The 23,334-nt window shown below is 45.8% G+C and overlaps 1 protein-coding gene across 10 annotated transcripts in view; it reads left to right on the forward strand.

The window, feature by feature from the left end:
- Nucleotides 1-23,334, forward strand: part of cep112 (centrosomal protein 112) — an 804,780-nt gene that overhangs the window by 5,952 nt on the left and 775,494 nt on the right. For all 10 annotated transcript variants that reach the window (XR_011936273.1, XM_072483741.1, XM_072483748.1 and 7 more), the window contains exons 2-3: nucleotides 13,471-13,599; nucleotides 17,591-17,781. Coding sequence is in view for 9 of the 10 variants with exons in the window: in XM_072483741.1 (XP_072339842.1) it covers nucleotides 13,500-13,599; nucleotides 17,591-17,781 (291 nt within the window). In the remaining variant the exon portion in view is untranslated. The remainder of the gene's footprint in view (nucleotides 1-13,470; nucleotides 13,600-17,590; nucleotides 17,782-23,334) is intronic.

Consider the following 23,334-nt stretch of genomic DNA (forward strand, 5'->3'; position numbering starts at 1 on the left):
TTACTATTGTAGAGCAGGCATTTTCAAAGTATGGGTTGCGACCCACTGGAGGGTCATGGGCGGGTGTCGGGAGGGTCGCGCAGATGTCCATCAAGGCGTTCCCGATCACGTGAATTGACGCGCAAGAACCACAGCAGCTTAACAATGCCGACTACGAGCGACTTTAAAAATGTCGGCCGTGACCAGCTAAAAAAGTGCGGGCTCACTGTGCATGCATGCCCGCTCATCAGTGCGCTTGCAGTCCGGGAGAGTTGAGACCTGAACCTGGGGTCAAAGTGCGATCGCGGAATGCTGGCGGCAGACTGTATGGTGGTGACCGATGATGAACAAGGCTATGACCTTGATCTGTTTTGCATCCCTAAACATTACTCCAATGATCTGGAGAGAGTACATATTCATCATGGTTTAATCACGCACAGAACTGAACGTTTGGCAGGGACATAATGAACGCCATGAAAAACATCACATCGTCGGCGTCTGTACTGAAAGGTGGGCATACGTTTTTGCTGACCTATTTAGGCTACATTAAAGCATTGAATCGAAACAGTGACCAGTCAATCCCAATGACGGTGGACTTCATCCGCTGTAATGATCAGTCAACAGGGGTGTTACTCAGAGTTTACGAACTGAGGTGCGAAATACACGCTTTCCTGGTCGAGAAATTGTCCTCTCTGGCTGATTCGCTTCCTGAAAAAACTTGGCTGCTAACTATGTCTTACCTTACAGACATATTTTCAATTCTAAATAAACTGAACCTCAAATTGCAAGGGAGGGATGATGATTGCTTTTGGCACAGTGAAGAAATCGCAGCTTTCCAAAGCTCATTGAAAGTTTGGCAATTGCGTGTGCAAAGCCAAAATGACTACATGTCCCCCACACTGCTATGACACATCGAAGAAGACAGCATTAGTAAGGAAACTGTAAAAGAACTGGGAAGCCTGACTCCAAATGAAGCTCACTGAACTTCTGTGTCTCAGCATTTACAGCACATTAAAACACTGCAAAAGTCAATGAGACTGTCAGCATTCCAGAGTAGGGTCTCCGAGAAGTATCCGGAACTGAGTAAAACAAGCATTTTGTTGCTTTTGTCCTTCACGACTGAGATGTCCGAGTTTGGATTTTCCGTCCTCACAAAGATGAAGACGTCACAAGGGAATGGCTGAATCCTGTACCCAATATGTGCATAGCCCTCTCTTCCTGTGAACCTGATTGGAATGAGTTCATGAGGACCAAGCAGGCTCATCTCGCGCATTAAAGGTAAGACAAAATAGTGGGTCCTGAAGATCAACCGGCGTGGGTCGCAAAGGTCGAGCGGCATGTGTCGCAAAGATTGAACTGTGGGTTGCGAATGTCGAGCGGCGTGGCCTGTGAACATCGAGCGCCGTGGGTCTCAAAGGTCAGTTGGCATGGGTCCCGAAGCTTGGCTGGTTATAAAAATGGGTCCCCGGGAAATAAGTTTGAAAAACACTGTTGTAGAGTATTCATCGGTGTTTTATGGGTAAAAGTGATTGCCAATTTGTGCTGTGTGTCTTGTGTTGTGAATTGTAATTTTTAATGATGTGGAGATGCCAGCGTTGGACTGGGGTGAGCACTGTACGAAGTCTTACAACACCAGGTTAAAGTCCAACAGGTTTGTTTCGATGTCACTAGCTTTCGGAGCGCTGCTCCTTCCTCAGGTGAATGAAGAGGTCTGATCCAGAAACACATATATAGACAAATTCAAAGATGCCAAACAATGCTAGGAATGCGAGCATTAGCAGGTGATTAAATCTTTACAGATCCAGAGATGGGGTAACCCCAGGTTAAAGAGGTGTGAATTGTATCAAGCCAGGACAGTTGGTAGGAATTCGCGGGCCAGATGGTGGGGGATGAATGTAATGTGACATGAATCCCAGGTCCCGGTTGAGGCCGCACTCGTGTGCGGAACTTGTCGATAAGTTTCTGCTCGGCGATTCTGCGTTGTCGTGGGTCCTGAAGGCCGCCTTGGAGAACGCTTACCTGGAGATCAGAGGCTGAATGCCCTTGACTGCTGAAGTGTTCCCCGACTGGAAGGGAACATTCCTGCCTGGTGATTGTTGCGCGATGTCCGTTCATTCGTTGTCGCAGCGTCTCCATGGTCTCGCCAATGTACCACGCTTTGGGACATCCTTTCCTGCAGCGTATGAGGTAGACAACGTTGGCCGAGTCGCACGAGTATGTACCGCGTACCTGGTGGGTGGTGTTCTCACGTGTAATAGTGGTATCCATGTCGATGATCTGGCACGTCTTGCAGAGATTGCCATGACAGGGTTGTGTGGTGTCGTGGTCACTGTTCTGAAGACTGGGTAGTTTGCTGCAAACAATGGTTCGTTTGAGGTTGCGCGGTTGTTTGAAGGCAAGTAGTGGGGGTGTGGGGATGACCTTGGCAAGATGTTCATCGTCATCAATGACGTGTTGAAGGCTGTGAAGAAGATGACGTAGTTTCTCCGCTCCGGGGAAATACTGGACGACGAAGGGTATTCTGTCGGTTGTGTCCCATGTTTTTCTTCTGAGGAGGTCGGTCCGGTTTTTCGCTGTGGCGCGTTGGAACTGTCGATCGATGAGTCGAGTGCCATATCCCGTTCGTACGAGGGCATCTTTCAACGTCTGTAGATGTCTGTTACGCTCCTCCTCGTCTGAGCAGATCCTGTGTATACGGAGCGCTTGTCCATAGGGGATGGCTTCTTTAATGTGTTTAGGGTGGAAGCTGGAGAAGTGGAGCATCATGAGGTTATCCGTGGGTTTGCGGTAAAGCGAAGTGCTGAGGTGACCGTCCTTGATGGAGACGAGTGTGTCCAAGAATGCAACTGATTTTGGAGAGTAGTCCATGGTGAGTCTGATGGTTGGATGGAACGTATTAATGTCATCGTGTAGTCGTTTCAGTGATTCTTCGCCGTGGGTCCAAAGGAAAAAAATGTCATCGATGTATCTGGTGTATAACATCGGTTGAAGGTCCTGTGCGGTGAGTAGGTCCTGTTCAAACTTGTGCATGAAGATGTTGGCGTATTGGGGTGCGAATTTGGTCCCCATGGCTGTTCCGTGCGTCTGGATGAAGAACTTGTCGAAGGTGAAGACGTTGTGATCCAGAATGAAGCGGATGAGTTGCAGAATTGCGTCTGGAGATTGGCAGTTGTCGGTGTTGAGTACTGAGGCTGTTGCAGCAATGCCGTCGTCATGGGGGATGCTGGTGTAGAGTGCCGAGACGTCCATTGTGACGAGGAATGTTCCTGGTTCAACTGGTCCATGGGTGCTGAGTTTCTGTAGGAAGTCCGTCGTGTCGCGACAGAAGCGAAGAACACTACAGACAGTTACCCGCAGATCCGACCAAGGAACACATCCGCCAACTTAACAGACTGATCAAGACCTTGGATCCAGATCTTCAGAGCACCCTACGTGCTCTCATCCCACGTACTCCCCACATTGGAGATCTCTACTGCCTCCCGAAAATACATAAGGCCAACACACCAGGCCGCCCTATCGTTTCAGGCAATGGGACCCTGTGTGAGAACCTCTCTGGCTACATCGAGGGCATCTTGAAACCCACCGTACAAGGTACACCCAGCTTCTGTCGCGACACGACGGACTTCCTACAGAAACTCAGCACCCATGGACCAGTTGAACCAGGAACATTCCTCGTCACAATGGACGTCTCGGCACTCTACACCAGCATCCCCCATGACGACGGCATTGCTGCAACAGCCTCAGTACTCAACACCGACAACTGCCAATCTCCAGACGCAATTCTGCAACTCATCCGCTTCATTCTGGATCACAACGTCTTCACCTTCGACAACAAGTTCTTCATCCAGATGCACGGAACAGCCATGGGGACCAAATTCGCACCCCAATACGCCAACATCTTCATGCACAAGTTTGAACAGGACCTACTCACCGCACAGGACCTTCAACCGATGTTATACACCAGATACATCGATGACATTTTTTTCCTTTGGACCCACGGCGAAGAATCACTGAAACGACTACACGATGACATTAATACGTTCCATCCAACCATCAGACTCACCATGGACTACTCTCCAAAATCAGTTGCATTCTTGGACACACTCGTCTCCATCAAGGACGGTCACCTCAGCACTTCGCTTTACCGCAAACCCACGGATAACCTCATGATGCTCCACTTCTCCAGCTTCCACCCTAAACACATTAAAGAAGCCATCCCCTATGGACAAGCGCTCCGTATACACAGGATCTGCTCAGACGAGGAGGAGCGTAACAGACATCTACAGACATTGAAAGATGCCCTCGTACGAATGGGATATGGCACTCGACTCATCGATCGACAGCTCCAACGCGCCACAGCGAAAAACCGGACCGACCTCCTCAGAAGACAAACATGGGACACAACCGACAGAATACCCTTCGTCGTCCAGTATTTCCCCGGAGCGGAGAAACTACGTCATCTTCTTCACAGCCTTCAACACGTCATTGATGACTATGAACATCTTGCCAAGGTCATCCCCACACCCCCACTACTTGCCTTCAAACAACCGCGCAACCTCAAACGAACCATTGTTTGCAGCAAACTACCCAGTCTTCAGAACAGTGACCACGACACCACACAACCCTGTCATGGCAATCTCTGCAAGACGTGCCAGATCATCGACATGGATACCACTATTACACGTGAGAACACCACCCACCAGGTACGCGGTACATACTCGTGCGACTCGGCCAACGTTGTCTACCTCATACGCTGCAGGAAAGGATGTCCCGAAGCGTGGTACATTGGCGAGACCATGCAGACGCTGCGACAACGAATGAACGGACATCGCGCAACAATCACCAGGCAGGAATGTTCCCTTCCAGTCGGGGAACACTTCAGCAGTCAAGGGCATTCAGCCTCTGATCTCCGGGTAAGCGTTCTCCAAGGCGGCCTTCAGGACCCGCGACAACGCAGAATCGCCGAGCAGAAACTTATAGCCAAGTTCCGCACACATGAGTGCGGCCTCAACCGGGACCTGGGATTCATGTCACATTACATTCATCCCCCCACCATCTGGCCTGCGAAATCCTACCAACTGTTCTGGCTTGATACAATTCACACCTCTTTAACCTGGGGTTACCCCATCTCTGGATCTGTAAAGATTTAATCACCTGCTAATGCTCGCATTCCTAGCATTGTTTGGCATCTTTGAATTTGTCTATATATGTGTTTCTGGATCAGACCTCTTCATTCACCTGAGGAAGGAGCAGCGCTCCGAAAGCTAGTGACATCGAAACAAATCTGTTGGACTTTAACCTGGTGTTGTAAGACTTCGTACAGTAATTTTTAATGGCTAGGGAAAGCTGTTTCCATGCAGAACTTTGCTTTTGTGGGTAAATATGATTTTATTTGGAGCATAGACAGCATTGTCCACATTCAGAATATGAAATAAGATGCTAAAATCTCCAGGAGGTTCAAAACATCCTGGTTATTCGCGACATCTTCGTGGAGCTCTTCTCCATGATATGCCAAACCCAAATAACAAATGTGAAATGGTCTCCTGTGTTCTTGAGTCAAATGGTCTCCTGTGTTCTTGAGTCAGACCATGATATGACTCTGGTGTTATGTTGTCACTTTTTGGTTGGTTTGCAGCAGTCTTAATGTGTTGTTTTATCACTTACTCCCTCAACCCTTTCCCTACCCCTCTTATGTCAGATTTTTTAATCCAACATTCAGTCCCTAATGAGCTGAAACTTTCTAATTACCTTAAGCCCACACATCCTCCATATCCTTGCAACAGATTTCATTCCCTCCCTGGCTACTACCTTGGACTGAATCAAACCATTGTGCCTTACTTGACCTGGAGATGGCTGTTTGACCCGCTATCCTTGCAATCGCAAGGAAAGTCTACTTCCAATTCTGTAACGGCACTTGCCTCTGCCCTCACCTCTGTTGCTAAAGTTCACAAGTTTGACACCTTGAGATGAACTATCTTGATGCTTTCCTGGCTGCCTAAACCTCATGTAAAAGTAATCATTTACCTTTCTTCAAACCCACCTCTTTGAGCAAGTTGTGGTCACTCCTCTTCAGGTGTCAGCTATGGCTCTGTTGATGGCACAATTGCCACTGGGTTAGCAGGCTCTGTATTCAAGTACCATATCAAGATTTCAGGACAAAAACGTTACTTCTTTGGCCATGAAGCAACTTTGGATCTTCCTGTGGTGATGAAAGTAGTTATGTAAAGGGAGTCTTTCTTTGAATATCGCCTTCTTGACGTAGTATTTTTAAATATTACATGTCGATAAAGTTCTTAGGATGTCTTCCTACATTTAAAAGTGCTATATGCGTGCAAGTAGTTGTTCTTGTAGTATTGGTTCGAGTACTCCGTTTCAGCTTAACTGTTATCCGACTTACAATATAATAATGATCTTCATGATTGCCACAAGCAGGCTTACTTTAATACTGTAATGAAGTTACTGTGAAAAACCCCCAGTCAGTGCAAAGACGTGGAGTACTGTACTGAGCAAACGGAAATGATGCTGAACCAATTTCTGGCATTAAGAAGAAAATGCAATATCTATAACTTGCTAATGCTGTCGTGAGAGAATTATGGTCCAATGGTGTTATGATATCGGGTATATCGTGAAATGTTCAATTATTTGAATATTTAAACACCGTGGTCCAGCTCACCAACAAACATATTGTCTACTTTTTATCCAAATTTGCGCAATTAAAATAAGAAATTATATGGGATGTGTGTTTTGCTGGCTAGGCCAGCATTTGTTGCTCAACCCTAGTTGCCCTTGAAAAGATGCTGGTGAGCTGGCTTTTTGAACCGCTGCAGCCCATGTGTATGTACACTCACTGTTATTAGGGAGGGAGTTCCAGGATTTTGACCTAGTTGCAGTGAAGGAAAAACAATATATTTCCAAATCAGCATGGTGAGTCATTTGGAAGGGAACTAACTTCCAGCTAGTGATCTTCCCGTGTATCTGCTGCCCTTGTCCTTCTAGATGGTAGTGATTGTGGGTTTGGAAGGTGCTGCCTAAGGAGCCTTTGTGAGTTCCTGCAGTGCATCTTGTAGATGGACACACTGCTGCTACTGTGTGTTGAAGAAAATGTTTGTGGAAGGGGTGCCAATCAAGGGGACTGCTTTGGTATGGATGGTGTCAAGCTTCTTGAGTGTTGTTGGACCTGCACTCATCCTGGTAAGTAGAGAATATTCCATTACACTTCTGAGAGTGCCTTGGAGGTGGTGGACAGGCTTTGGGAAGTCAGGAGGTGAGTTACTTGCCAAAGGATTCCTAGCCTCTGCCCTTGTAACCACAGTATTTATAGGGTTAGTCCAATTAAGTTTCTGGTCAATAGTAACCCCCCGGGATGTTGATAGTGGGGATTCAGTGATGGTAAGGCCATTAAATGTCATGGAGAGATGGTCTAATTCTCTCTTATTGGAGATGGTCATTGCCTGATATTTGTGTGGCGCAAATGTTACTTACCACTTGTCAGCCTGAGCCTAGATATTGTCCAGGTCTTGCTGCATTTGCACATGGACTGCTTCAGTGCCTTGAGGAGTGGTGAATGGTGCTGAACATTGTGCAATCATCAGTGAACATCCCCACATCTGATCTGATGTTGGAAGGAAAGTCATTGACGAAGCAGCTGAAGGTGGTTGGGCCTAGGACTTATACTTATTAGTGTGATGGTACCTTTGCTGATGCTCTCAGTTTGTGTTTGCCAATAAACTCCTGAGTAAAAATAGTTTGGTAGCTCCTGTCTGACTCTACAATTAGTGTTGTGATTTGTTTGCTGTAAACAGTACAGTTGCCAAGTAACTGCTTCCTATGTTTGTTTCAAGTATCCAAGCTTTAATTATAAGAAATCTGAGAATAAATAAAAACAGGAGAGTATAAATTAAAATAAACCATAGAAATTGTTTTACTGTAAGTGATGACCTTGACAGAATAAAACATCATCTATTGGAAATTTGGTAAGTTCTTGAAGAAAAATAAAATATACAGATAAAAGACAGGAAAATTGTATTAGAGTAGAAAGCTGCAATTGAGTACCAGCACACGTGCAACAGGCCAACTGGACGGTCCTCAATTTCACAAAACTACAAAAAAGAAATGTCATATTATAGTCTTAGTCCTGTTCTGACAATTGCAGGCTGCTGTGATTCTCCATGTGACTGATCAAGGTGGAGAAAGTTGTACCCTATAAAGGACACAGAGGGTGATGAATGCCTAATGATGCAGGTGAAGGCTAGAGTACTGACTGAATATTTTGTATTAGTGTTTATGAAGGAAAAGAATGCTGACAAAATATTGATAGAAGCAGAGGTGGTAATGGATGGGATGAAAATTGATAGACAGGAGTACTGAAAAGGCTGACTATGCTTAAGGATGGATAAATTACCTGGTCTGAATGGTTTGTATCCCAGATTGCTAAGGGCAGTGGGGGTGGAGATGGTTGAAGGACTTGTCATAATCTTCCAATCTTAATTACAGGAGAGATGCCTGAGGATTAGAAAGTGACATCTCCAAGAAAGGTTGTAAGGGCATTTCTAATAACTGCAGGCCAGTCAGTTTAATGTCAGTATTGGATAGATAAGGTTTTGGGAAAAATATCAACAGGCACTTGGAGAAGTTTGATTTAATTAAGCGGAGCCAGCAAAGATTTGTAGAAGGCATATTTTGTTTGATTAATCTAATTGAATATTTTGATGAACTTTTTCGAAATAGGTTTTAAGAGTGCTTTTGACAAAGTGCCACTTAATGCCAAATTGAGGTTTTGAAATAAGGGGGTCAGTGCCAGCTTGGATATGAAAGAAATCGACGTGGGCAGCACGGTAGCATTGTGGATAGCACAATTGCTTCACAGCTCCAGGGTCCGGGGTTCGATTCCTGACTTGGATCAATGTCTGTGCGGAGTCTGCATATCCTCCCCGTGTGTGCGTGGGTTTCCTCCGGGTGATCCGGTTTCCTTCCACAGTCCAAAGATGTGCGGGTTAGGTGGATTGGCCATACTAAATTGCCCATAGTGTCCAAAATTGCCCTTAGTGTTGGGTGGGGTTACTGGGTTATGGGGATAGGATGGAGGTGTGGACCTTGGGTAGGGTGCTCTTTCCAAGAGCCGGTGCAGGCTCGATGGGCCGCATGGCCTCCTTCTGCACTGTAAATTCTATGAAAACAGCGACTAATGGTTATTCCCCAGACTAGAGGAATGCAGTAAGCATCACCAAAGATCAATGCTAGGATAAACGTTTTTTGATATAACAAAGAACAAAGAAAAGTACAGCACAGGAACAGGCCCTTCAGCCACCCAAGCCTGTGCCGACCATGCTGCCCGTCTAAACTAAAATCTTCGACACTTCCTGGGTCCGTATCCCTCTATTCACATCTTAGTCATGTATTTGTCAAGATGCCCCTTAAATGTCACTATCGTCCCTGCTTCCACCACCTCCGGCAGTGAGTTCCAGGCACCAACTCCACCATCCCTTTTACACCCCCTCTATCCCACCTGAAACATCTAAATCCTGGAACGTTTAGCTGCCAATCCTGTCCTTCCCTCAACCAGGTCTCTGTAATGGCAACAACATCATAGTTCCAGGTACTTATCCAAGCTCTAAGTTCATCTGCCTTACCCGTTATACTTGCATTAAAACATATGCACTTCAGGCCACCAGACCCGCTGTTTTCAGCAACATCTCCCTGTCTGCTCTTCCTCAAAGCCATACTGGCCCTATTCCCTAGTTCTCCCTCAATGTTTTCACCTTCTGACCTATTGCTCCGGTACTCACCCCCCTGCCATACTAGTTTAAACCCTCCCGTGTGACACTAGCAAACCTCTCGGCCAAGATATTTATGCCTCTCCCGTTTAGATGCAACCCGTCCTTATACAGGTCACACCTGCCCCTGGAAGAGCTCCCACTGGTCCAGATAACGGAAACCCTCCCTCCTACACTAGCTGTTTAGCCACGTGTTTAGCTGCTCTACCTTCCTATTTCTAGCCTCACTTGCACGTGGCACAGGGAGTAATCCCGAGATTACAACCCTGTCTTTTAACTTTCTGTCTAGCTCCCTGAACTCCTGCTGCAGGACCTCATGCCCCTTCCTGCTTATGTCGTTAGTACCAATATGTACAACGACCTCTGCCTGTTTGCCATCTCCCTTAAGGATGCCTGCTACCCATTCTGAGACATCCTGGCACCAGGGAGGCAACATACCATCCTGGAGTCTCTTTCATGTCCACAGAAGCGCCTATCTGTGCCCCTGACTATAGAGTCCCCTATGACTATTGCTCTTCTGCGCTTTGACCCTCCCTGCTGAACATCAGAGTCAGCCGTGGTGCCACTGCTCTGGCTGCTGCTGTTTTCCCCTGATGGGCTATTCCCCCCAACAGTATCCAAAGCGGTATACCTGTTCGAGAGGGGGGACAACCACAGCGGATTCCTGCACTGACTGCCCCTTCTGGTGGTCACCCATCTCTCTGCCTGCACCTTGGGTGTGACCACGTCTCTATTACTCTTATCTATGATGCTTTCCGCCACCTGCATGCTCCTAAGTGCATCCAATAGCTGCTCCAACCGAACCACGTGGTCTGTAAGGAGCTGCCATTGGTTACACGTGCTGCAGATGTAGTCGACCAGAACGCTGGAAGCGTCACAGATTTGCCACATCTCACAGTTGGAGCACTGCACCCCGCTGAGTGACATTTAAGCACTAATTAATTAATTTAAAATAACCACTTGAATTATTGTTAGATTGAGTTACAATTAACTATATGGCCCTGACGCTAGATGATTTTTACTGTAAAATTAAATGTTAAATACCAATCACTGCCCTCAGGTTTAGTTACTCCACTATCTAGTGAATCAATTAGATTTGTTTTGCATTGTTATTTTTATTTTCAAATTTAACAGATTCCCAACCAGCCAATCAGGTCACAGCTTTACTGTCATGTCACTTCAGTTTTCTCCCCACACAATTTTAAAAGGTAATAAGAATCACTTACCTTCCCAGGATACTCCCTGGTTCTCTCCCTGCAGTTACAGACCAGAAGAAAGAGAACAAAACGGTCGGGAAAAAGCACCTTCTCCCACTCTGCACCGAATTATCTCACTCCACCAAATTACCAAGTTCCAGTTCCTACTCTGGATGTGTCTCACTCACTCAGGATATGTCTCCTTCACCTGCACAAAGCTTACTCCCTTCACCTGTGCAAATCATAACAATGTAAATGATTTGGATATTGGGATACAGAGTAAAATTTAAAAATTTGCTGATGTTACCTATCTGGAGATATGGAGGGGATGAAGATGGTATAGGACATGGCTAGCAAAATGGACAAATAAATGGCCCGTGGAATTTAATGCTAAGAAGTATGAGGTGATGCATTTTTGGGAAAAAGATTAGGAGAGGCAATATAGACATAATGGTATAGAGGTATTTAGGGTTCATGTGCACAGATCTCTGAAGGTGACAGGATGTATTGAGAGTGTAGTTAGCAAAATGCATGGAATCTTGGTTTTTTTTTCTTTCAAATTGAGATGTTAAGTACAAAAGCCCAAGGAAGTTATGCTGAACGTGCATAAAGCGCCGGTTTGGCCACACCTGAAGTATTGCACCCAGGACTGGTCACCACCTTAGGAAGGATGTGAGGGTGCAGAAGTGATTTACCAGAATGGTTCCAGGAAATTTAGCTATAAGGTTAGATTGGAGAGGCTGTGTCCTTGGGGCAAAGGCGGTTGAGAGATCTGATAGAAATGTAGAAGATTATGACAGGTTAGATACGGTAGACAAATAATTAACTGATGGTACAAGGACAAGGAGTCGAAGTATGGGAGACACAGATGTAAGGTTTTGGGCAAGAGATGCAGGGGAATATATGAGGAAGAACCTTGTTTCACAGTGAGTAGAAATGACCTGGAGCTTGCTGCCTACAAGGGTGGTGGAAGCAGAGATGATGAATGATTTCCAAAGGGCATTGGGTAGGCATTTGAGAGAATAAACTTGCAGGGTTACAGGGCTAGAGTGGTGAATGAGACTTGAAGGTCCTTTAAGCAATGGCTGTTTGATAATGGGATACTTCAGTATAACTTCCAATTGTGATAAGAGACTGGAACGTCATTTAAGAGGGAAATGGATAAATATTTGTAAAGGAGGAATATAAAAGGATCTTGATGTGGCGGGGAATGAAAGAGTTCACACTGGCACAGGAATAAAGGCTTTCCTCAACTGTAATTCTAAGAAAATTATTCTTTATTAAGTCTGAGCTCAGGGTTTGATTCAGAAAAGTTTGTGCTATGGGATGTGCATCAAACACCAAATTTGCTCCCCATTACCATTTATTGCTTTGGTTCTGGTTGATCGGTGTCGGCTGGTTTCCAAGTGTGAAGCCAAAGTACAGATTGACTGACTGATGCTTCCAATTCAGAGTTGTCATCTTCGTACACAACCTTAGTTCAAAGCAGATTCCAAGAAGATAAAGAACTGGGCCGAAGTGGCATGGACTGAGGACTCTGACTGCACCTTGTGCTGTGCAGGGAGATTCTAATTGTAGTTTCAGGCTGAGTATCAGTGGGTTATGTGATTGCTACATGTTACAGGTAGGATAGTAGGACAACATGGGCTATTAGCGAATCGTTATAGTCCATGTTGTGAGTGAGTGCTACTAGTATGACTTGATTGTCCGGTAATTCCAGTGAGTTACTGTTAATTATTGATGGAATCAAAGTTCCTTGCACTTCTTTCTCCTGAGTGAATCACTCCCCTACTCTTGGTTTTTCTTCTTTTGCACTTTCTGATTCTTCAAATTCTTGGCACAGTTGGGTGCAGAGCTTCAAAGATACTCAACTACAGCGGACCCAACCTTTATAAGGTCAATGAAATAACATTTGTATATGTCATGTGGCCAGAATGTCATGTGATCAAAACTTCCAGGAATGCCACCAACAAATCAGCAACTTCACTGTTGCATCCATTCCAAAAGAGATTGCCTCAAATGACAGTAATTCACATTTTATATGAAATGATCTTAATTAGGTTTTTTTGTAAGTAAATTTTTGCCCTCGTCTTAATTCTAAGTTTCTGTACTTAATTCTAAGTTTCTGTACCACTCACCGTATTTTTAGATGGTGTTTTGAACTCCTATTGTGAGACTAATTAGAATGGCAATGTGTGACCAACCTTTCTGGCAGAATTTGATATTTTTATTCAATGAGTTTGTAGAATCATTGAATCCCTACAGTGCAGAAGGAAGCCATTTGGCCTCTTGAGTCTGCACCGGCCATTTGAAAGAGCACCCTACCAGGCCCAAACCCCACACTATCCCCGTAACCCTACCTAGGGCCAATTTAGCTTAGCCAATCCACCTAACGTGCACATCTTTGGACTGTGGGAGGAAACCGGAGCACCTGGAGGAAACCCACGCAGAATGGGGAGAAAGTGCAAATTCCAGCCACTGTGCCGCCTTCTTCTGAATTCTTTGTTCTATGTTGTAAACAGATAGTGGACACATTTGCTGAAGAATCACGATGGCAAACCAGGAAGAAACATGGGAAAAATTGGATTCGGAATTTGACCACTACTTGGTCGACATGAAACCATATGTTCTGAAACTTGTACACAAGTCAGGTAAGCTCTGAAAGGAAAAAAGTAAGTTTATGTTTGAGACCAGGTGATGTGGCATATTCTCCTTGGGTAGTTTCAATTATCTGTTAACTGCCATTGGTGCCCCGATTAAACATCAGGGTTAATATTTTTTATCTTCTGTTTGAGATTTCATGCAATTCCAATCTAAGTTTTGGACTTTTGTCCCTGAAATCTGAATTCACCTGTAGATTCTCTGGTCTGCACACATTGCTTTGTGCAGCAGTGAATAGTAGCATTTCTAGTGTAATGTTACTACTTTTCTTGCTGCTTTCATTTACTTCATGACATCACATTTGCAGTTACTATTTCATGTTTTCCAGTTGGTGTACAGCAGGGCGATCAAAACGTTGTGTATGTGAATTGCTTACTGCCCCGATCATGGTGTCTATTAGCCGCATGTAAAGTTTAATTCAATGTTCTTATTCATTTGCATTTATCTCAAATCGCTGACACTAACATCTGCATGTTATCCACCAACAAACAACTGCACTGAACATAGGAACAGAAGCCAACCGTTCAGCCCCACAAACCTGTTCTGCTATTCACCTGAGATAATGGCTGACTTGTGACCTGACTTCTTATGACCTATCTTTGCCCCATATTCCTTAATACCTTTGGTTAACAAAAGTATAGCATTCCTAGATTTAAAATGAACAATTGATCCAACATCCATTGCTATTTGCTGAAGAAGGTTCCATATTTCTACCACCCTGTAGGTGAATTCAGATTCCAGGAACAGAAGTCCAAAACTTAGATTGGAATTGCATGAAGTCTCAAACAAATGATAAAAAAAGAGCGGGATTCTCCGACCCCCTCGCGGGCCGGAGAATCCTCTGGGGGGGGGGGGGGGGGGGGGATCTGGCCCCGGGGGGGGGCACGGTGGCCAGGCCCGCGATCGGGAGGAGAACCGCCCTGCGCATGCGCTGGGATGACGGCAGCACATGCTGGCGCTCCCGTGCATGCGCCAACTCGTGCCGGCTGGCGGAGGCCCTTCGGAACTGGTTGGCACAGCGCCAAACCGTTCGGCGCCGGCTGGCACGGCGCCAACCCCGCCGGCACCGGCCTAGCCCTCCGCACCTTCCGGGCGGCCTGACGCTGGAGTGGTTCACGCCACTCCTCGATGCCGGTATGGCCCACCCCGCCGGTTAGGGGAGAATCCCACCCAAAATATTTACAGAAATAGTTTGTAATTTCATAACCATAGTGCCAGACACCCCAGCCAGTAGAAATAGTTGGTAACAAACAGCTATTTCCAGACCTCTGGACTCTCAAAATTGAGGAAGGACAAACCAGTGACTAAAAAAGCATCTGCGCACCAGTGGAACTGAGGCTCTGGGGCTCAGGGAGTTGGATTGCAGGCTCGTGAAGATCAGAAATCACTATAGTTTGGGCAGTTTTTTTTTTTTATAACAATGCACAATATTTTGCTTTGCATAATCCTACTTGCGGACGGAGTAGGTACTCATGTTTAAAGATGGCATTTTTTAGTTATAAGTGTGAAAACTGTTTATCCGCCTCACTCTTTGTCCCTGAATGATTTCCATCGTCCAGCTGCCAGATGCTTACTTGCAAAATAAGGATCTGGGAAAAGCAAGACCATTAATTTTAATGACAATCATTCAATGAAAGTACTCTTGAATCGATAGTGCAAAGTATGATGAAATTGTTATTGGATTTGAGAGAAATGTTATGACAGTTATTTGCTTTGCAATTGATGACCTATGCAATAATAAATGGACATAAGTGAACTTCAACCAGATATACAATTGTGGGTTGTGAAAATTTCATAAATCATAATAAAAGAGCTTGAACATTTTGTCCTGTGCGCCGCTGACACTAATATAACTATCTTGATAACCATTTTCCCAATATTTCATAGATACAGCATAGTGGTTTAAAAAAAAGTTCTAATGACTTTGTGAGTTTATATATTGAGCATGAGTCATGCAAATGAGAAAGATTGGTGGTTTGTACCTCTCTCCTGTGGTTTGTACCTCTCTCTTGAATTTCCTGAATGCAGCTAAAGTAGCAACAGTATATTCCAATTGCCTTCAGTATCATTGGGTGAGGGAGGGGTAATTGGCAAGCATCGCCCCTCATTGCTATGTGACTTCCCCTCCTGCATGTGTGAATTTCCAGAGCAGACAGGTCTGGGTTTGACTGTGATGTCCTCTTCCTGTGCCTGTTCCTTTTTACCCTGGTAGCACTCATCATCTTCACTTGCAGATGAAGAACTTGTGCATCTATTGTGCTGAGTTTTGTATGTATTTGGGACGGCACGGTGGCACAGTGGTTAGTACTGTTACTTCACAGCCCCAGAGACAGGGTTCAATTCTGGCTGTCGGTGACTATGCAGAGTTTGCACATTCTCTCCGTGTCTGCGTGGGTTTCCTCCTGGTTCTCTGGTTTCCTCCCGCAGTCCAAAGATGTGCAGGTTAGGTAGATTGGTCATGTTCACAAAAATTGCCCCTTTGTGTCCAGGGATGTGCAGGTTGGGTGGGGTTGCAGCGGGTTGGGCCGAGGCAGGGTGCTCTTTTGGATAGACTGAATGGGCTCCTTCTGCATTGGAGGGATTCTGTGACTTCTATGTATTTGTATGCTTACTGTGCTGGGGTGATTGTTCTTCAAGAAATTTAAACCACTTGCCTTTCAGAACCTGTGACAAGAAAAGGCAGTTGTCCTTGATTCTGTTTAGATTTTGAATATTACAGAGCATGGGTTACAATGGATATTGAATAGTTTGCCTTTGAGTAATCATAAACACTTTGTCCATCTCAACTGAAAACCCATCTCAACTGAAAACCCACCGTATTAAGTATTTAAAAAAAAAAAAAATTAAAATTATATATCGCCTTTAACATAATGGTGATACCAAGCCACACAAGGAGATTATAGGTCAGATGACCAAAAGTTTGGTCAAAGAGTTACGGCTGAAGAGGTTTCTTAGAAGAGAAGGGAGTAGAGAGATGGTGAGGTGTTGGGAAGGTGTTCCAATCTGAGGCAACTGAAGAACCAGCCACCAATGGTGGAAGGATTAAAATTAATGATGTAAGAGAGACCAAAATTAGAGGAGCGCAGGTATCTTGCGAGGTTTGTGGGGCTGGAGGAAATGACAGTGATAGAGAGGGGCGAGGCCATAGAGGGAGTTGAAACCAAGAAAATTTGAATTTTGAAATCAATGTGTTGCTACACTGAGAGTCAATGAACGTCAACAAGTACAAGTTGAAAGAGGAATGGAATTTAGTGTGAGTCAGATATGAGCAGCAGAGTTTTAGAGGGAGACCAACCAGGAGGGCATTAGAATAATTGAGTCTAGAGGTAAGGATGGCCTGAATTAGGCTTTCAGTCGCAGATGAGTTGAAGTGAGGGTGAAGTCGGGCGATATTTTGGAGATGAAAATATGTGGCCTGAGTGATGACACAAATATGAGGTCAGAAGCTCATTTCAGGATCAAATGTGACACCAAGGTTTTCTTTTGAAATATATAGCTTTACAATTATGTTTGTAAGGATAGGAATCCCACTTGTTCACTGTAGTCGCATTGTTCTCTTCTAGCCAAGAGGGTGATCAGAAAACCACTTTGATCTGTTTACTAACCCCAGACTGTCTTATTGCCACCAAGTGCATGCCAAATTGATGACAATGACTTTTTGTATTCTTCCCTGACTTTTTTTACATCATGACTTCAATTTTTTTAAATTTAATTTTTTTAAATTTAAAGTACCCAATTCTCTTTTGTTCCAATTAAGGGCAATTTAGCGTGGCCAATCCACCTACCCTGCACTTCTTTGGGTTGTGGGGGTGAAACCCACGCAGACACGGTAGATCATTGCTTCCTGATGATGGACCTGACCTATTTTCTCCCCTATTTCTATAACATGTATTTTTCTACTGCCATGCCACAGTTCATAGTATATTTACTGTACATTGAAAGGATAATTGTACGTTCAAAAATTCTATTTACATACTGTAGAACGCCAGAGATGTGCCTTGTGGATCAAGAAATTATGTGACCCATCTGGAGCTGGAGCAGGAATCATGGGACGCAAAAATCGAAACATGTATGCAAAGCTTTTACTGCACATGCTGAGACGCGGCGTGCTTGAAGGGCCTTTCACACACAGACCGGAAACTGGATCGCTTAAAACTCTGCCTTCTTACATGGTACAAAATGTTCAGCAAAAAAATTCCTACATTGAAAGAGAGGAAGTTCAATAATTGCATGTCTTTATGGAGATAAATTCTGTATGTTTTTTGGGGCTTTGCCATTATTAACATTTGGTATCACTACAGGCTGGATTTTGGCATGTATAAATGTATATTTCGTAAATGAATTCACATTGAATACAGGCCTCGAAATTCTGGGAAGGTTTTTGGAGACAAGTAGAACTTGGATTCACCCTAGGGGTCCTGAGGTTCGGGCTGTCTTCCGTATTCTGGGGACCGAGGCATGTATGCAGTTTGGATAGGCGTACATGATTATGAGGGGCATGGACAGGATGGATAGAGAGCAGCTGTTCTCCTTATTTGAAGAGTCAGTTACGAGGGTACACAAGTTCAAAATGAGGGGTGGAAGGTTTAGGGAGGATTTGAGGAAAAACATTTTAACCGAGAATGGTGACGGTCTGGAATGCACTGCCTGGAAGGGTGGTAGAGGCAGGATGCCTCGTATCCTTTAAAGAGCACCTGAATGAGTACTTGGCACTCCATAGCATTCAACGCTATGGGCCAAGTGCTGGCAAGTGACATTAAGTGGGCAGGTCAGTGCATACTCGATAGGTCGAAGGGCCTCTTCTGCACTGTAGTATTCTGTGATATGTGCCTGTGCCATGTATAACATCAAGCGATATCTGTTCATCTGATTGTGGAAATGCATTTAGCTGTGCTGTCTTGCTGTAGCATAAGTGGACCTGTAGTCCCAGTCACTGAAGTAAAAAAAAGATATTGCCACTGCAGCTTCTATTCGATCCCTTTGCCAAAAGCAATCAGTTACCCACAGGCGAACCTGCACCCAGTGCTGCTAGGTTGCAAATGACACGAAATACATTGTATTGTGTATTTTCCTTGCTAGCATTACATCATATTATGCCTGTTGTTATGGGCCAGGGTTAACAAAGAACAAAGAACAAAGAACAAAGAAATGTACAGCACAGGAACAGGCCCTTCGGCCCTCCAAGCCCGCGCCGACCATACTGCCCGACTAAACTACAATCTTCTACACTTCCTGGGTCCGTATCCTTCTATTCCCATCCTATTCATATATTTGTCAAGATGCCCCTTAAATGTCCCTATCGTCCCTGCTTCCACTACCTCCTCCGGTAGCGAGTTCCAGGCACCCACTACCCTCTGCGTAAAAAACTTGCCTCGTACATCTACTCTAAACCTAGAAACTCCAAAGTATATTATGGAGCCCACCTGACCTACAACCTTTATGTTGAATTTAGCTAGAATGAGCACAAGAGCCTTCACTTCAGATGTGATTCAACAGACTTCCCAGACACTTTAATCAAAATAAGCTTTATTCTAAGAACTTAGTTAACATTTATACACAAACAACCAGCAAGAATTTTTATCAATTGCAAACATAAAGACACCACCCAGCTACAGTAATCTATATATAACACTTAATGAATTCCTCCTTGACTGCTCCAGTTCAAAAACAAAGTCCCATAAACCAAAAACCCCTTTTCAAGGGCGTGGCCCAGCATTCTGCCTTCTCGAATGAGACTGTCTTTCCCTGAAAATGCAGCGAGCCATTCAAAAGTTCATTGACTTTGGTGGGACTGGCAGACCCTGCCCACAGGAGGGGCTGTAAAATTCTGTCCATTGTGTGTGAAATATGTTCTGATAGTGTGTTGTGCTATTGATGTGTTGTGCATTGTTACCATTCAGGGGAAAGCCATTTTAAACTTAACTTCCAGATTCTGTACTGTGCTGTTGACAGGATTGGAAAGTTGGGACAGTTTGAGCTGATTGCGCTGAGCCCAGAAGTAGTAATTCATGTTATCACTTTTTGGAGAACTATCATGTCAGAGCAACTGGGTAATAGGAGTTTGAGTTGAACATTATTAAGACAGCCGACAGTTTAAACAGTAACATCATTGAAATACTCTGGAGTGGTCGCACATTTGGTGGCTCCCGCTCGAGGTGGATTTTTTGCGGTCCTTCTCCACTCGAATTGTGTGGTGTTTTGAGGGCAAAAAGTGCATGCGTGTCAAGGAAATGTAATACTCCTGGTGGGACTGCTTTATGGCTCATCAGACGTGCAGTGCCAAGTGAAAGAGAGAGCAATTGGAGCAGGAAAGCTTTTGTGGTGCGACACTGGTAAAGATGGCGGAGGACAAGGAGCAGCGCTGTTCTCCCAGTGGTCGAGGCAGCAGCTGGTGGAGTTCCTAAAGGACAAATTCCAGCAGCAGAGGAAGGAGGCCTTATAGGATTTGGTCAAGGTGGTGGAGCCGCTTGGGGTGGCGGTGGAGCAGAGTCGGAAGGTTCAGGGCCTGGCGATCCAGAAGGTGGAGGCGTTGGTGGTGGAGCAAGAGGATCGGCTGACCTCGCTGGAGACTGAGATTGGGATGGTGATGAGAGCCAGAAAAGGCTGAGAGAAAAGTTGGAGGACCTCGAGAACTGCTCCAGGATGGCAGACTCGGAGGATCGTGGGAATGCCCGAAGGTGCGGAGGCTGCCAAGTTTGTGGTGGGCATGTTGGAAGAGGGGGCCTTTGGCCGGCCTTCGGGGTGGATCAGGTGCACAGGTACTGAGGAGCAGGCCGTAGGTGGGGAGGCCACTGAGGGCGATGGTGGCGAGGCTGCATTGGTTCCTGGATAAAGAGAAGATCGTAAGGTGGGTGAGGAAGACCAAGACGTGAACCTGGGAGGGAGTGAGCTGCGGATGTACCAATACCTGGGTGTGGAGCTGGCCCAGCAGAGGGCCAGGTGTAATTGAATATAGGTTGCCCTCCACAAGAAGGGGATGAAGTTTGGGGTGTTCTACCCTGCCCGCTTGTGGGTGAGGCATCAAAAGCAGGAATTTTCTTTTGACTCGCCGGAGGAGGCGATGGACTTTATGAGAGACCATGGACTGGGAGGAGTGTGAGGATATTGAATTTTGGAGAGGAGTTCTGTGTGCATTGTGAAGCACATTGGGCAGGTGGATTGGGGCAGGTTATGACGGCGGAGCAGTGATGGTGAGTGTGCGTTTTGTTTTTCTTTGTTGGTACTTGGGAGTGTTGGGGGGGGGGGTGAGGGATGAATGGTATGGTTAGGGCACCATGCTAGCTGGGTTAGTTAACAGGAGTGGAGTGGGGGGTTGTCATGAGGAAGGTGGGGGAGAGGGGAGAATAGGTTGGTTCTTTGTTTGGAGGGAGGGTTGCTGCGTGGGTGTGGTTGGTGTGGTGCAGTTGGGAAGGGAGAGAAGGCAGCAGACATCTGGGTTCTGGGCCTGGAGGGGCATGTGACATTGGGGGGGCCGGGGGGGCGGCGGCATAATAAGATTATATGGCTGTTCCCAGGGGGGGGGAGGGGGGCAGATCATAGAATTTACAGTGCAGAAGAAGGCCATTCGGCCCATCGAGTCTGCACCGGCTCTTGGAAAGAGCACCCTACCCAAGGTCAACACCTCCACCCTATCCCCATAACCCAGTAACTCCACCCAACACTAAGGGCAATTTTGGACACTAATGGCAATTTATGATGGCCAATCCACCTAACCTGCACACCTTTGGACTGTGGGAGGAAACCGGAGCACCCGGAGGAAACCCACGTACTCACGGGGAGGATGTGCAGACTCCGCACAGACAGTGATCCAAGCCGGAAACGAATCTGGGACCCTGGAGCTGTGAAGCAATTGTGCTATCCACAAGGCTACCGTGCTGCCCCCCGACCAGGCTGGTTACATGGACCATTCGAGGGCTGAATGGGCAAGTTAATTGGGACGATGTGAACTTTGAGGTGGGTATTGGCGAGAATCACAGACCTGGACACACTTTGGATGATCATGGGGGGGCGATTTCGATATGGTCCTGGATCCGAGGTTGGACCGGGTCAAACCCTAAGTCATCAAGGATGTCGGCTGTGGCTAGGGAGTTGAGGGTGTTCATGGATCGTATGGGGGACTGGGGAGGAGGTTTGGGAGGACAAGGTCGAAGGAGTTCTCATTGTACGGCTATGAAGGTCGTGCAGTGCTGCTCCGAGGCAATGGAAGAGCTCTTGCGTGACTGCTTGGAGTCAGTGGACTGGTCCATATTCAAGAACTCAGCCGCCAACCTGGACGAGTATGCCACCAGAGCCACAGACTTCATCAGTAAGTGTGTCGATGATTGCATGCCAAAGAAGGAGTACTCCTATTCCCCAACTGGAATCCATGGTTTAACTGGGAGATCCACATTGTCCAGGTCTGAGGCGTTCAAGACAGAGACCCTGACCTATACAAGAAATCTAGGTACGACCTCTGTAAATCCATCAGGGATGCCAAGCGACAGGCTTATGACTCGGACTCTCGTCAGTTGTGGCAAGGCTTAAACAAGATAACGGGCTACAACGCACAGCCAAGTAGAATTTCCGGCACCCTCCCCGATGAACTCAGTGCATTCTAAGACCATAAGACACAGGAGCGGAAGTAAGGCCATTCGGCCCATCGAGTCCACTCCACCATTCAATCATGGCTGATTTCAACTCTATTTACCCGCTCTCTCTCCATAGCCCTTAATTCCTCGAGAAATCGAATTTATCAACTTCTGTCTTAAAGACACTCAACGTCCCGGCCTCCACCGCCCTCTGTGGCAATGAATTCCACAGTCCCACCACTCTCTGGCTGAAGAAATTTCTCCTCACCTCTGTTCTAAAGTGACTCCCTTTTATTCTAAGGCTGTGCCCCCGGGTCCTAGTCTCCCCTGCTAATGGAAACAACTTCCCTACATCCACCCTATCTAAGCCATTCATTATCTTGTAAGTTTCTATTAGATCTCCCCTCAACCTCCTAAACTCCAATGAATATAATCCCAGGATACTCAGACGTTCGTCGTATGTTAGGCCTACCATTCCTGGGATCATCCGTGTGAATCTCCGCTGGACCCGCTCCAGTGCCAGTATGTCCTTCCTGAGGTGTGGGGCCCAAAATTGCTCACAGTATTCTAAATGGGGCCTAACTAATGCTTTATAAAGCTTCAGAAGTACATCCCTGCTTTTATATTCCAAGCCTCTTGAGATAAATGACAACATTGCATTTGCTTTCTTAATTACAGACTCAACCTGCAAGTTTACCTTCAGAGAATCCTGGATTAGGACTCCCAAGTCCCTTTGCACTTCAGCATTATGAGTTTTGTCACCGTTTAGAAAATAGTCCATGCCTCTATTCTTTTTCCCAAAGTGCAAGACCTCGCACTTGCCCACGTTGAACTTTTATCAGCCATTTCTTGGACCTCTCTCCTAAACTGTCTAAATCTTTCTGCAGCCTCCCCACCTCCTCCATACTACCTGCCCCTCCACCTATCTTTGTATCATCGGCAAACTTAGCCAGAATGCCCCCAGTCCCGTCATCTAGATTGTTAATATATAAAGAGAACAGCTGTGGCCCCAACACTGAACCCTGCGGGACACCACTCGTCACCGGTTGCCATTCCGAAAAAGAACCTTTTATCCCAACTCTCTGCCTTCTGCCTGACAGCCAATCGTCAATCCATGTTAGTACCTTGCCTCGAATACCATGGGCCCTTATTTTACTC

Source organism: Scyliorhinus torazame, chromosome 18 (genome assembly GCF_047496885.1).
Source record: "Scyliorhinus torazame isolate Kashiwa2021f chromosome 18, sScyTor2.1, whole genome shotgun sequence".
NCBI lineage: Eukaryota > Metazoa > Chordata > Chondrichthyes > Carcharhiniformes > Scyliorhinidae > Scyliorhinus > Scyliorhinus torazame.